At 44.0% G+C, this 13,426-nt stretch overlaps 1 protein-coding gene across 1 annotated transcript in view; it reads left to right on the top strand.

Moving 5' to 3' along the window:
• The window catches only part of LOC118019498 (coiled-coil domain-containing protein 6-like), a 105,965-nt gene that overhangs the window by 79,798 nt on the left and 12,741 nt on the right, over positions 1-13,426 (top strand). Inside the window, exons 4-7 of the mRNA XM_035018737.1 lie at positions 1,636-1,739; positions 3,583-3,743; positions 8,915-9,071; positions 12,057-12,157. Coding sequence (XP_034874628.1) covers positions 1,636-1,739; positions 3,583-3,743; positions 8,915-9,071; positions 12,057-12,157 — 523 coding nt within the window. The remainder of the gene's footprint in view (positions 1-1,635; positions 1,740-3,582; positions 3,744-8,914; positions 9,072-12,056; positions 12,158-13,426) is intronic.

Here is a 13,426-nt window from a genome sequence, read left to right as displayed (position 1 = left end):
CCCCCCCCCCCCCCCCCCCCCCCCGCCCCGGTGCACAGAAAGTATTTCCCAGCTGTGTTTTCATTTGACCATGTGATCTTGGCTTATTCAATGTTAATAAGGTCTGCTTTGGTTGCTTTAAAAGACTACAGTTTATACGTAGTACTGGTCTCATCTTACTGTATATGCAGGGATCTTTTTTTCTTTTTAAGATTTATTTATTTATTTGAGAGAGAAAGCGAGAGAGAGAGAGAGAGAGAGCAGGAGTGGCAGATGGAGTCAAGTAGACTCCTCCCCAAACAGGAAGCCCAAAGCAGGGCTCGATCCCAGGACCCTGAGATCATGACCTGAGCCAAAATCAAGAGCTGGCTGCTTAACTGACTGAGCCACCCAGGCGCCCCTATGTAGGGGGATCTTTGATCAGTGAGGAGCTTGCCTCTGTGACCTGCTAAGGAAATCTTTGTAGCTGTGCAATCAAAAATAATTTGTTGACTCAGTGATTGAAAATGTGAGTTGCTATTATAAGAGACAGCATAGGGGCAGTACAATAACCTCTCTCTGTTTAAAAAAAAAAAAAATTCTGGGATGTCTGGGTGGCTCAGTCAGGTATGTGTCTGCCTTCAGCTCAGGTCATGATCCTAGTGTCCTGGGATCGAGCCCCGCATCAGGCTCCCTGCTCAGCAGGGAGTCTGCTTTTCCCTCTGCCCGCACCCACCCCCCCGCTCTTGTTCTCTCTCGATCTCTCTCAAAAATAAATAAAATCTTAAAAAAATTCTGTTAAAATTATTTAATATCTCAAACCCCTAGAGAAGTACAAGAATGATATAACGCATTCCCTCTGCACGTTACTGTGAAATTGATCATTGTACTTTCTGTCCCTCCTGCCAGCCCTCTTTTTCTTCATACCGCTTTCACTCTCCACCAAAGTATATAATTCATTTCATTTACTGTCTTGACCCCACTAAAATGTGTCATGAGGGCAGAAAATTCTGACTTTTTGGTTCCCTGCTACACACCCTACTAGCCAGTGGCTGGCATTGTTCACAGTATTTGCATATTGCCCAATAGTGATTGATTAAATGCATTTTCCCATCTTTGCTTCTTTTCATGAAGTGTAGAGTGCATTTTGGGGCTTCCTTTGCAACTGCAGATTTTCCCCCAAATCAAACCTTCCTTCCTTCTTTACCTTCTCAGAGTTAACTAGTATTGTACACCCATTAATCAGTATGTAGAATTGTCTTCAGGTGTTGAGTTATTTATATACATGGTAATATAACCTCCTGGTTTAGCCCTGAACTACATGCAGCACTGGGGTCGGGGGACAAACCCAGAGAAGTCCTGGTATGAGTGGTAAGCCGAGCTCCCCCAAACCCTCTCTAAGGAGGACTTTCCATGTGCCTTGAATAAATGCTGAAACAAGCAGGGTGATTCATGTACCAGACAGCAATTAAGCTTTAACATCAAAGAATGAACCTGTCTCGGTTTTCTCAATTAAAGTTTAAGAACTAGATGCACTTAATGTGTCTGTGCCAGGAAATTGGCCATTTCTTTGCAGTTTTCTCCAAATAAGGGGGTCCTAATAGTCCAATCAAAAAATCTCATTAACAAAGTTTAAGTGGCTTACTATTCTCAGTAAAACTTTTTTCCTTCCTTTAGTTGAGACGAGAGAAGATCGACCTTGAAAATACTTTGGAACAAGAACAGGAAGCGCTAGTTAATCGTCTCTGGAAAAGGATGGACAAACTTGAAGCTGAAAAGCGGTTTGTTTTAGTCTTGCTATTCAGTGTGGGGCGTGTGCACGGCCAGGGCATGCTCTGGGTGTGACTGACAAATAGGAAAGGGGTGTTTTAATTCTTTGGGTGATGCACATCATTTTAATTTGCCAAACCAAAAAAATGTTGAAAGCCTTCTGAACTCTTCTCATGTTGGTCACGTCTTTATATTTCTCTCTTATAGTCCCAGTAAAATTTCCTTTCATTTGGGACAAAGGCTATGAAAAAATTAGTCACCTTCAAATTGTTCGGGAAAGATGGTTGCAATTTCAGCTTTTTACCTTACTGAACTGGCTTCCCCAGTTTTCTCAAGTGCTTAGGATGTGTACTATGTATGCTTAATTATGACACATCTCTAGAATGTACTTCATCAGGAAGGCTGAGATTTTCATAGGAAAACTATTATCAATTGACTTGAAAACTTACTGTAAATATTTGTACATAGTTAAGGTTAGGAATCATTTTGCTAAATGTATGTACATGGATGTGAAATGTCATTCAACAGCAGACATTTCTTGAGCCCCTTCGTGCCCTAATTTTTAAGTACCGCATACATTGAATGGGGGTGACGGAGCAGGACTTGAAGAATGTCAGGGGTTTCTGTATGTGGGATGTGTGTGTGGGGGGTGTAGAAAGGGAGTTTTTAAAAAATATTCATTAATCTACTTCACTAGGATCTTTTTGCTAACCAGAGGCTTTGGCCATAACTATTTGGTTTGGATGAACATCCATAAGTTATTTTGAGTTCATCTCTAAATTTGCAAAATATCGTCCTATCACAGGCTTTAAGAAAAGTGAAAATTAAAGCTATATCTCTAGGGAAATACTCAAGCCATAGTTGAATTGAGTATGCTTTGCATTATTGTAGTGGTACTAAAAAATTGAATTATGAAAAGGTATTTAATATAATAAACTCAGGGACCATTACAATATTTAACATACCAGTTTTCTCAACAAGGGCAGGCCTGAAGGTGATTCACAGTTTGCATTTAGGCAAACTTAAAGGTAAAAAGTTAAAAGCCAAACCAAACCAAGACCCTAGTAGCTTATGAAAGGGGACATAGAGGTCCATTGCCAATCTGTCTTCCTTTGCAGAGCGCAGTTGGAGGTTTTATATGTATAAGTACCAAAGTATTGTGTTAAGCAATATGAAGTATCATGTAGTTGGTGAAAAGCCGTTGAATATTCACGTTCCTTGTGCCTCAAACTAACCGTAATTGGTATAGAAGGTGGGACCACCAATTATTAACCCAGTGATTGTGGTTTGGTTTTGTTCTTTATCTTTTACCTGTGCTCTGACCAGAAACAAAGGGCCTTCAGCCCAGTTTGCCCCACCCTCAGGATTGGTTTTTCAGGAAGGAAATTTTAGAAGTAGAGTCTGTGTGGCGTCACCTTCCAAGGGGGACCACAGTACATAGTTCGGAAGTGTTGACCAGAAAAGCATTGAGAGTGAAATTTCTTTAGTATCTCCGTTTCCGCAAACAGATGTGATTCATTTAGTCAGCAGATAATTCTGAGTGCCTACTCTATACCAGGCATAATAATCAGAAGCAAATGCTGGAGACTTTTTCACTAATGCTCAATTACCAGTGGTCATTTAAAAGAAAAAAAGGAGGGTGGATCCTTCAGCTCTGCCCTTTGACCTTGACCTGGATACTAGGTAAGGGAGACCAGAAGTGGATATAAAATGTGCAGAGCCTGAGTTCGACAACCCTGTGAATTCCGGTGATTCACAGGAGCTTGCTATGAAAACAAACCCTCCAGCTAGTATGTTGTTTTGTCTTTTAAGGCAAACTGTTTTTCATTGTTGGAATTTTTCTTTTCACTGAAGAATCCTGCAGGAGAAATTAGACCAGCCAGTCTCTGCTCCCCCGTCGCCTAGAGACATCTCCATGGAGATAGACTCTCCAGAAAACATGATGCGCCACATCAGGTTTTTAAAGAACGAAGTGGAGAGGCTGAAGAAGCAGCTGAGAGCCGCTCAGTTACAGCGTATGTCACCTCTGATTTCACTGGTCTTCTGTGGGCACAATCAACCCGTTTACCAAGCACAGGCTTTTACCAGTATTTACCATGGAATTTGCATAGATCAAATCCATCCTGTATTTCATTACCAATACATGCGTGTAGAAATCTTTCTATCATCCTGGAATGGATTATTTTTGAAAGTATTATAGTAGGACAGGAAAACAGTTTACAATACTTGTTGAAAATCAAATAATTTCAGGAGGGTCCAGAATTGGGTACTATTTTTGGTCTTCTCCTTGTGTTCATCTCTAGGATTGTAGTCACAAATGTACTTTGGGGAATTAAGGCAGAGAATAGTGTTTATCGTCCTTACTACTAAATTTTAGCTTCAGCTAACATTTGCTCATTGTACTTGAAGAATAAATGCTTTAAAAATGCAGCCTTATTGTTTGGGAAAATGTCCAGATACTGAGTTGGAAATCAGAGGAACTAGATTTCTGAACACTTGACTAGGTCACTGTGCATTTGCTTGGGTCTTTCCTGTTTCTGCGCACAGGCTGCTCAGATGCATTTGACTAGACAGTGTGGCGCAGGGAAGAGCGCTTCTCCCTCTCGCCCCGACCCCCCGCTGCACATTTTTTTATTGATTCTTCCAGGTACATGTATGTGTCTGTATGAACTTATTTTATACTAAAAGCAGCACCGTGAACACACTCTTTGTATTTTTCTGTTTGTACTTACAGTATCTTGTCTTACAGTATCTTGTAAGTTTTTTCTTGCCAATACATGTAGAGAGCTGTCTGGTTCCCTTTTTAAAAGGCTGCTTAGTATTCGTTCTATGGATACACTAGTGCCTTCTTATCTACATAGCTTTGCTTTCCATTGTGTCAGCCTGGTCGGGAGGTGGGTGGCCCTCCTGCCTTACCGTCAGAAGGGCAGCAGAAGCCTGATGATTTGTCACAATGCCTATGTCATTCCCCACACTTCATCTCCTCACGTAGGCATTGTATCATGTCACATCATCACAAGGAGGGTGAGTACAGCACACTAACGTATTTTGAGAGTGTTGGGGAGGAAGAATTTCCTCTGCCTTTCAAGGTTTTTCTGGCTGGACTAAGAATCAAATTGACGTGAGACAGATTAACAGGAGAAAATCAAATTTAGTAGCATATGTATGTGGGACTCTACACAGACATGGAAATTCCAAGGACAGTCAGGCATCGGGAAGCTTATATGAGCTAAAGAGAGGGGTGGGGGTCTGAGGATACAAAGGGAGACAGACCATTAGCAGGATGATGAGAGGAGAGGTTTAGAAAACAAAGGTTGCCCTATTATGTAGATAAGTTTTCTAGATAAAGAAGAATCTCTGTGAATAGCTGTCTTCCTGATAAAGGCAGGCAGTTGAGGGGGTAGTAAAGAGCTCTTCCTGAATCTGCTGGGTGTGGATTGCTTTACCTCAAAATACTGTTCCTGCCAAAGTGGCCCATCTTGGAGTGGCCTGCCCTTGGCCTCTACAAGAGAAACCAGGACCACGTCATATAACTTTTATTACATTATATTGTTAAAATTGTTCTAGTTTATTATTACTTCGTTAATCTCTTACTGTGCCTAATTTAGAAATTAAACTTTATCATAGGTGTGTATATTTAGGAAAAAACATAGTATATTCAGGGTTTGGGGTCATCCTCAGTTTCAGGCATCCACTGAGGGTCTTAGAACATATGGCCCATGGATGCTGTATATCATAATTTATTTAACTAGTCCCATACCAACGGACCCATTTTGGTTGTCATGCTGCCACCACAATGAACATCTGTGTCCCCACATTTGACACCTGAGCAAGAACACCAGGATAAACTCCAGAAGTGGATTTATGGAGTCCAGGGAATGTGCATTTAAAATTTCAGTGATTCTTTATGTTTTCTTCTCTAAAGTTCATTGCAAGTTCTAGTCCAGTAGTGCATCTGGGTTGGTGACTCAGGATCATCCTTGGAACCTGTAAGAAATAGTGTTAGTTTCCTCATGTTGCTGTAACAAATGACCACAACCTTAGTTGCTTAAAGCAACACAAATGTGTTAAAGTATAGTTCTGAAGGTCTGTGGTCCAAAATAGGTCTCGTTGTACTAAAATCAAGGTGTCAGCAGGGCTGGTTTCTTGTAAAAGGCTTTAAGGGAGGCTCTGTTTCCTTGCTTTTCCCAGCTTTTAGAGGTTGCGTGTTTTAGCTCATAGCCCCTTCCCTGCTTTGGCAGCACTCCTGCCTGCATCCATGGGCGCATCTTTTCACTTTGACCCCCTGCCTCTTTCTTATGAGACCCTGGGATGACATTTGCCTAGCCAGATAATCCAGGATAAATTCCCATCTCAAGGTCCTTAACTTAATCATATCTGCGAAGTCCCTTTTGCCTTGTAAGGTAACATCGTCCCAGGCCTCAGGGATTAGGATGTGGACATCTTTGGGGGTTCATCATTCTGTCTAACTTAATATGGGTTTCTGGGCTTACCCTAGGAGTAGAAACTGGTTCTCCAATTTTTTAATACAAGGAATTTTGATGTGTACCTTGGGTTGAGAACCATGACATACATTTTATGAAAACAAATCAGTGAATTCTCAAATACTAGATATGTTAGGATATTTTTTGAGTTTTTGGGGTGCCGGACAGACAGAGGTCTTTTCGTGCCTTCCTGAACTCCTTTCAGTGCCATCGGCTTTCTCGTGTATACTTCTCTTGTGCCCCAGACAAAATCTTTAGAGGAAATTGAGGAGGAATTTTTCATTCCCTTTACTTTCTTCTTATGGCACTATTTGGTCTTTGAAGAGATTGCAGATGCAAACAGAGGCATCCGTAAGTGCGATTTCGATTTTTGTGAGGGCAGAGAAAGCTGACTGGAAGGAGGGACATGTGGCACCCAGCTGGCTCACAGCTGGTCTGAATTGGTTTAGAAGATGAGTTAGTGACTGAGGTCAGGTAGCCCGCCTCCCTGGGCTGCTTCTGGATACTTGGCTCCTCACCCTCCAGGTCTGGCTGTATCAGAACTTGAACCTGTCTCCCAATAGGTCTCAGCTTGGGATGAACATAAGAATCCCTTGGGGACTGTTCAGTATAGCGGTGGAGAGGCTTCATTCACAGGATTTTGATCTGTTTGGGGTGGGTCTGGGTACCAGCATTTTCTAACTATAAACTTGAAAGGGGATGCAAAATGTACAGGCCACCTTTGGATCATAGGAGACCCACCTGTTTGGAGTCCGTCTGGAAGTCACCTTCTGTCGATGCTGACTTTGACCAAGTGTTCCAAGATGGCTGAAGATGGCGGAAGCATCAGGTGTGGCCCCTAAGTGTTAGGGAGCTCTTTGTGAGAGAAGGTGACAGGGTGACTCATGGGAGTAAATCCAGCCTTGAAATCAGGTGTCACCGGTGATGTGCCAGCAGAGGGCACCCAAGGAATACCGTGGTGTCAGTCACCTGAGGCTGGTCTGTAACACCTAGAGGTGATGGGCCTGGTGCCTTCTCTGTCCTCTGGCTTCTGGGTTAATTGCCCAGATGCCAGGAAAGTCCTCCGGCCATCACTCCTACTAACTGATGTTCTTGTGTATAGATTATTGTTTAAGGATTCCCCTGCTGATTTCCCCAGATGCTAAAGGGTTGCATCTGAAAGACAGTGTTTTCTCTTAAACGATTTTCCTCAGAAAAGCCTCAGAAATCCTCAGTTCTCTAAAGCTTTCCTATTTATGGAAAAGAAAGGCAGCTTGCTCCAACAGCTGCCCCTCTTGTTCTAGAAACAATAATACTCCAAGGGGCCAATATAGTGCTTCCTGTAGAGCTAGTGAAAAATTCTACAGGCTTGCATATTTGTGATGAAATAATTTAAATCGTTTATATTAAAAGTGTACTTTGTAAATATCTTCCCAGCATGCCTTCAATTAAAGAGATTTTTGCATCTGGATTAGGCAGCAGGGTTTCTGGTTATATTGAAAACAACTGAGGGATTTAGTTTTTAGTGCACATAATAGTGTTTAATAACTTAGTGTTTTTGGTATTTTTATTTGAATTTCTAAAATAAGGATATTCAAGAGCTTTTATATATTCTGTAATGATGCTGTCTTGGAAATCATTGAATACTTATCATCAGAAGTCATTATTTGCTAAAACACCGTACCTTCATAGAGGTGCTTAAAACAAACTAATTGGATGGACTTAGGAGTTGAAGTAGGGTCACTTTGTGGGAAAGAAGTGATCAGTATGGAATTCTACTGCTTCTTTCCTTAAAAGAATTTGGAGTGGGCTAATAATATGGAGCAGTAAGCTGTAGGTCTCTCTTAAACATGATCGGGCAGATACTGAATTTTATATTAATATTATTTTGGTGACTTAACATATTCTGTCAGCAAAGGGGCCGGGTGGGGGCAAGTTTTACCATTCATTGGAATGCTCCAGGGAACTCGGCACAAGGAGATTCTAGAGCCTCATGAAGAGGTCAGCCCCACATTTCAGATTCCTGTAGAGTAAATCTGATGCGCTCAGCTGGTTCCAGCGTCCCACCCTGAAGCTAATCAGCTTTGGCCTAGGAAACCAGTCCTGTAGCAGGGGCCTTGTCATATGGGGCAGCTCCTGAGGGACAGGTATATGGGTCTTTACCTGCTGTAGAGAGGCTGTGCATGAGTCAGGGAAAGAGTCTCACAGAAGTTAGACTTGACATATTCACCTAAAGTTGTTTACTGTGTCAGTTTCTGTTTTTATAAACAGAATTCTGACTTACCGAGTGTGTCCTAGTGCACTGGTCCTCACTGGTGTGCTAACAGGTGTGACTGGAGCTGAGTGGCAGCAGACCCGGGTTGAATGGGGGTCCCTGGGCTGGGTCCCGCCCCCCCCGCCCCGTCCCCCGTGGGCTGCAGCAGCGCGCAGGGCTCTGGTAGCTGCTGTTCACCATTTCCTCCTCCACATGTGGCACTTTAGAAGGTACCTAAGTGGGAGTGAAGATACCTGACCTCCCAGTGCCATGCCCCTTCTTCTGTTATTCTGTAAATGCAGATTGTTGGCAAACTTGGGTACGTGGGGTAAACTTTGAATGCAGGTCTCCTGTGTGTGGGAGAGGGAGCACATTCTTTGTGGCCTAGGAGCCAGACTGCGGTCTTCTCAGTTCAGGTTTGAGTATGATTGCACGAAACGTAGTTGAATCGAGAATTCTGGCCTTTCAGATTCTGAGAAAATGGCCCAATATCTGGAGGAGGAGCGCCACATGCGGGAGGAGAACCTGCGACTGCAGAGGAAGCTGCAGAGAGAGATGGAGAGAAGAGAGGCCCTGTGTCGACAGCTGTCCGAGAGCGAGTCCAGCCTGGAGATGGATGACGAAAGGTGTGCGTGCGTCTCGTGAGCCTTGGGAGCAAACCAAACCAGACCAGCCTCCAGGGGGTCTCCCTTCACGTCCGGGTAGACATGGGAGGAGGCGGCCCTATACTTCCGGGTGCTGCCGACGACCCCCACCACCTCAGAATACATGCTGAGCCTGGGGAAAATGGAGAAGATGGACCATTTTCCTGAATCACAGAAAGACCAAGAAGAGGTTGCCTTTCCAAAATTACGTGGTCGAGAGAGAAATGGAGGGTTATGTATAGAGAGACAGTGTGTGCATAGTTGTTGAGTTTGTCTCATCCTGCACTGTGTCTGTTTAAAGTATGGGAGCATCTTACGTCCTAGACGTTGATGAGCAGGCATCATGCGGCCTGAGGGAACCCACGCGTGCCTGGGTTGAAGGATCAGCAGGAGACAGATGGAGGTTGCTGAAAGGCAGAGGCCTTGCATTAACAACTTGGAAACTTCTGGGCCTTATTGCAGCTACTTTAAAAAAACTTAAACCAGTGCATCCCATTTATCTGCTCAAGAGTCTGTGTCAGACCCCCTCATTGTCCCACCAAGAAATGGGCTGAAATAAGAGGGTCATCTGTGGTTAACTAGAGGAAATGGTCCCAGCATTTCTCTCATCCAGAGTCCCAATTTGAAAAAATTAAAATTGTTCAATCAGCAGAGAAACCCAGCATTTGGGAAATTGGGCTTTCCCTGAACCAGATCATTTCTGCAAAGAAATGCTCTGTTCTGGATCAGGTTGCCCTGGCCTTACGTGTCAGTGTCTGAGTGTGAGGGGTGAGCCCAGGGTCTGCTAATGACCACGATGAATCATCTTGACTATTGACACCAAAACACATCAAAATCACTTCCTTTCTCTTTCCGTAACTGGATAGATCCAGAGGGTTATTTTTTTATTTTTTTTTAAAGATTTTATTTATTTGTTTGACAGAGAGAGACAGCGAGAGAGGGAACACAAGTTGGGGGGGGAGGGGAGGGGGGGGAGAGGGAGAAGCAGGCTTCCCACCGAGCAGGGAGCCTGATGTGGGGCTCGATCCCAGGACTCCGGGATCACGACCTGAGCCGAAGGCAGACGCTTAACGACTGAGCCACCCAGGTGCCCCGATCCAGAGGGTTATTAACAAAGCTTTTGATAAATTTGCTGTAGACAGTGGTATTACCATTTTAAGAGAAATCTGAGATTTTCTATAATGAAGGTCTATATTTTTATAATAAAAACTTATAAAAACAGAATAATGGGTTATCATATTTAAAATAGCTGTGTGCGTCCTCATTTGAAAAGAATAAAGATTATTCTTTCTCAAAAGTTTGTACCATAAAACTATTACCTTACCTTGAATTTCACGGATTTTTTTTTTCTAAGATTTTATTTATTTATTTGTCAGAGAGCACAAGTGGGAGGAGCGGCAGGCTCCCCACTGAGCAAGGGGCCTGATGAAGGACCTGATCCCAGGACCCTGGGATCATGACCTGAGCCAAAAGCAGATGCTTAACCGACTGAGTCACCCAGGCGTCTCTCACTGATTTCTTTCCAACAGTGTTCCCTTCTCTCTGAAATCCTTGGCCTCTGAAAGCCATTTGACTAAAAACATCGGCTAGAATACCAAATAACTATTTTATTAACTACCTTAAGACACGGAGCAGACCATGCATTAACACTACACAGTGCCTTGTACTTGATTTTGAGTAGGACACACTGTGAGGGGCAGTATCTTCCGACCATGGTGAAAATACTGAAGCTACTTCAGGCTTCCAGATAAATATGTATATATTTTTTCCCAGAACTGGTATTTATTTACTCCAGAAGGTTTGCCTTGTCTGTCATAGGTCACATTATCCCAGCTAGAGTACCGCTGTCCAAAAAAGATTTCTCCTCTCCCTGTTAGGAATGATGATGTCACATTTGCGGGAAAGAAAATAGTTGGAAACTTAAGATGTCTACAAGTGTGTTTATTCCTTAAAGAGCAAGAGGCGGTTTTCGCTGTCTAGCGGGGCGTAGGGTAGAGGCAGGCCCTGGTGCCGCCGTGGCGGGCTGCTCTAGAGGGCAGGCAGAGGTCACCGTGGGGGTCTAGTTGACAGCTGCAGGGCAGATTTGGGAGCCTGGTTTTCTTTAAGCCAAATGACCCAGCACGGAAATGGCTGTGTTAATGTTCTCCCGAACGGATGGACAGTCGGGGCCAGGATCTTCCCTGGGATAGAGAGCCCTGCACGCACCACTGTTGCTTCCTTTGGCTGCGAGGCCTATGAAGGGTAGCTGATGGGGAAGTCCCTCAAGCAGAGATTTCTCCTTGTCAGCATTCTGTGCTCGTTCACAGAGTGAAGGCTGACCATCAGGCCTGAGGATCCTCAGGTCTGGTGTGGCTTCCACGTCCAGGAAGAAGTCTGAGCCGGCAAGCTGTGGCCAAGCGTGACTGCAGTAGGTGTGCAACGCTGGGTCTTCCACCAGTTCACGGGAATACCGTTACCTTTAAGCTTTAATTTTATTTTTTAATTTATTTTTAATCAACGTATTTTTTCCGTTACATTTAAGCTTTAATTTGATGACATAAATCTTAAAGGGCTTGATTGGGTTTGAGTTGCAAATAACAATTTAAATTAAATGTAGCCATCAAAACATGAATGTGTCTATAATCCTTGGGACAATGGAGATAGATTGCTACATAGCTGTTATATGATGAAGAAAAGCCCAGCCCTCTCTGTTGTATGACACAGTTCTGTTAGTAGGCCTCCCCCTGGAGCTAGAACATTCCAGATGTCCCTAACCTGTATCCCAAGGGAGAGGGGTTTGCCAAGCAAGCAGTGGAGCCTTGTGACCCCCAAGTCTGCTTTATACATGTCTCCTCGCTATAGCATCACTCTCTAAATATCCCAGCGTTTGACCTCAAGATATGAACCCCAAACATTATCTCATAGGAGCTCCCTTAAGAACTCTTGAAATGCACACAGTTCTGATACCTACCCCCCCTCTCCTCTTAGGTATTTTAACGAGATGTCTGCACAAGGATTAAGACCTCGCACTGTGTCCAGCCCGATCCCTTACACACCTTCTCCAAGTTCAAGCAGGCCTATATCGCCCGGTAAGTACACATTCTCAGCTACTTCTGTGAATGATTTCTGGCACATTTAATAGGCATCTGCAAATACGGTCCCTCCTAGCGTATAAAAGTCTTGTAAGCAGAGGGAGAACAGTCATGTGTTTTTCAGAAACATCAAAAACAAATCACCATCACCCAGCTGCTGAACCTCTGAAACAAATAATGCAATATATGCTAAGAACCATGAGAGACTATGGACTCTGAGAAACAAACTGAGGGTTCTAGAGGGGAGGGAGGTGGGAGGATGGGTTAGCCTGGTGATGGGTATTAAAGAGGGCACGTTCTGCATGGAGCACTGGGTGTTATGCACAATGAATCATGGAACACTACATCAAAAACTAATGATGTTATGTATGGTGCTTAACATAACTATAAAAAATTTTAAAAAGATCACTATCAAGACTGAGTTTTAGCCTGAAATTTTTAAGCACAAATGTTACAGTGCTCGCTGGTGTTTTTTAATTTTTTTGTTGTTGTTGAAAAGGAATTTAACTCCAAATAACCTTTTTAAAAAGACTGTCTTTGACTGATTTTAAGTACCAGTGTATTGACAAAGCCTTGGACAGGTGTCTAAGATGGATCATCACGCATCTCCTGTGGGTTCTCTTATTATGTTCTACGTACATCATTTCATTTTTGCCCGCAGAATAATTAATGTAGGCATCATTTTACCCATGGTGATGCTGAGGAAGCAGTGATTCAGAAGTTCGGTGGCCCTTGGTCGCAGGTGCAGGAAGCGGCGGGCGGGGTGGGTCTTGCTTCCCAAGCCTGCGTTCTTTGGAGCACAAGCTGCCTCCCGAGATTCCCTGTGACTGGTGAGCAGGCCTGGGCCCTGGTAGGCAGGCCCTGCAAGAAGAAACTGGCCCTGCTTTTGGCCTTGCTCCTGCGTCTGGCTTTGCTTCTCAGAAGCCTTTCCCTCAAAGGCGTGCTTGTCTCATCTGACCCCGAAAACTCCCCCCCCCCCCCCCCCCCCGCCCAGGGTCTCTGGCTCAGAACCAGCACAGCATGGGGCTTTCAGGCCAGGAGGTCAAGTAAATGATCCAGCAAGGAAGAAAGGAAGCAGGGGCGGGGGACTGGCGAAGGGAGTGGAGGGAGGAAAGCAAAGGTAGCAAGCCAGAGGATCGCATCTTGTGACTGAAGGGACAAGTCTGAGTTTCTTGTGCTTGCTGGTAAAAAGAGCTGGGGAGAGAGAGAGAGAGAGAGTGTGTGTGTGTGTGTGTAAAGAGTGTGTGTCTGTGTGTGTGGTGGGGG

Source organism: Mirounga leonina, unplaced genomic scaffold, assembly GCF_011800145.1.
Source record: "Mirounga leonina isolate KUSES-001 unplaced genomic scaffold, KU_Mleo_1.0 Mir_108, whole genome shotgun sequence".
NCBI classification, from domain to species: Eukaryota; Metazoa; Chordata; class Mammalia; order Carnivora; family Phocidae; genus Mirounga; species Mirounga leonina.
The sequence above is the reverse complement of the archived record's forward strand: the minus strand, read 5'-3'. Positions and strand labels throughout refer to the sequence as shown.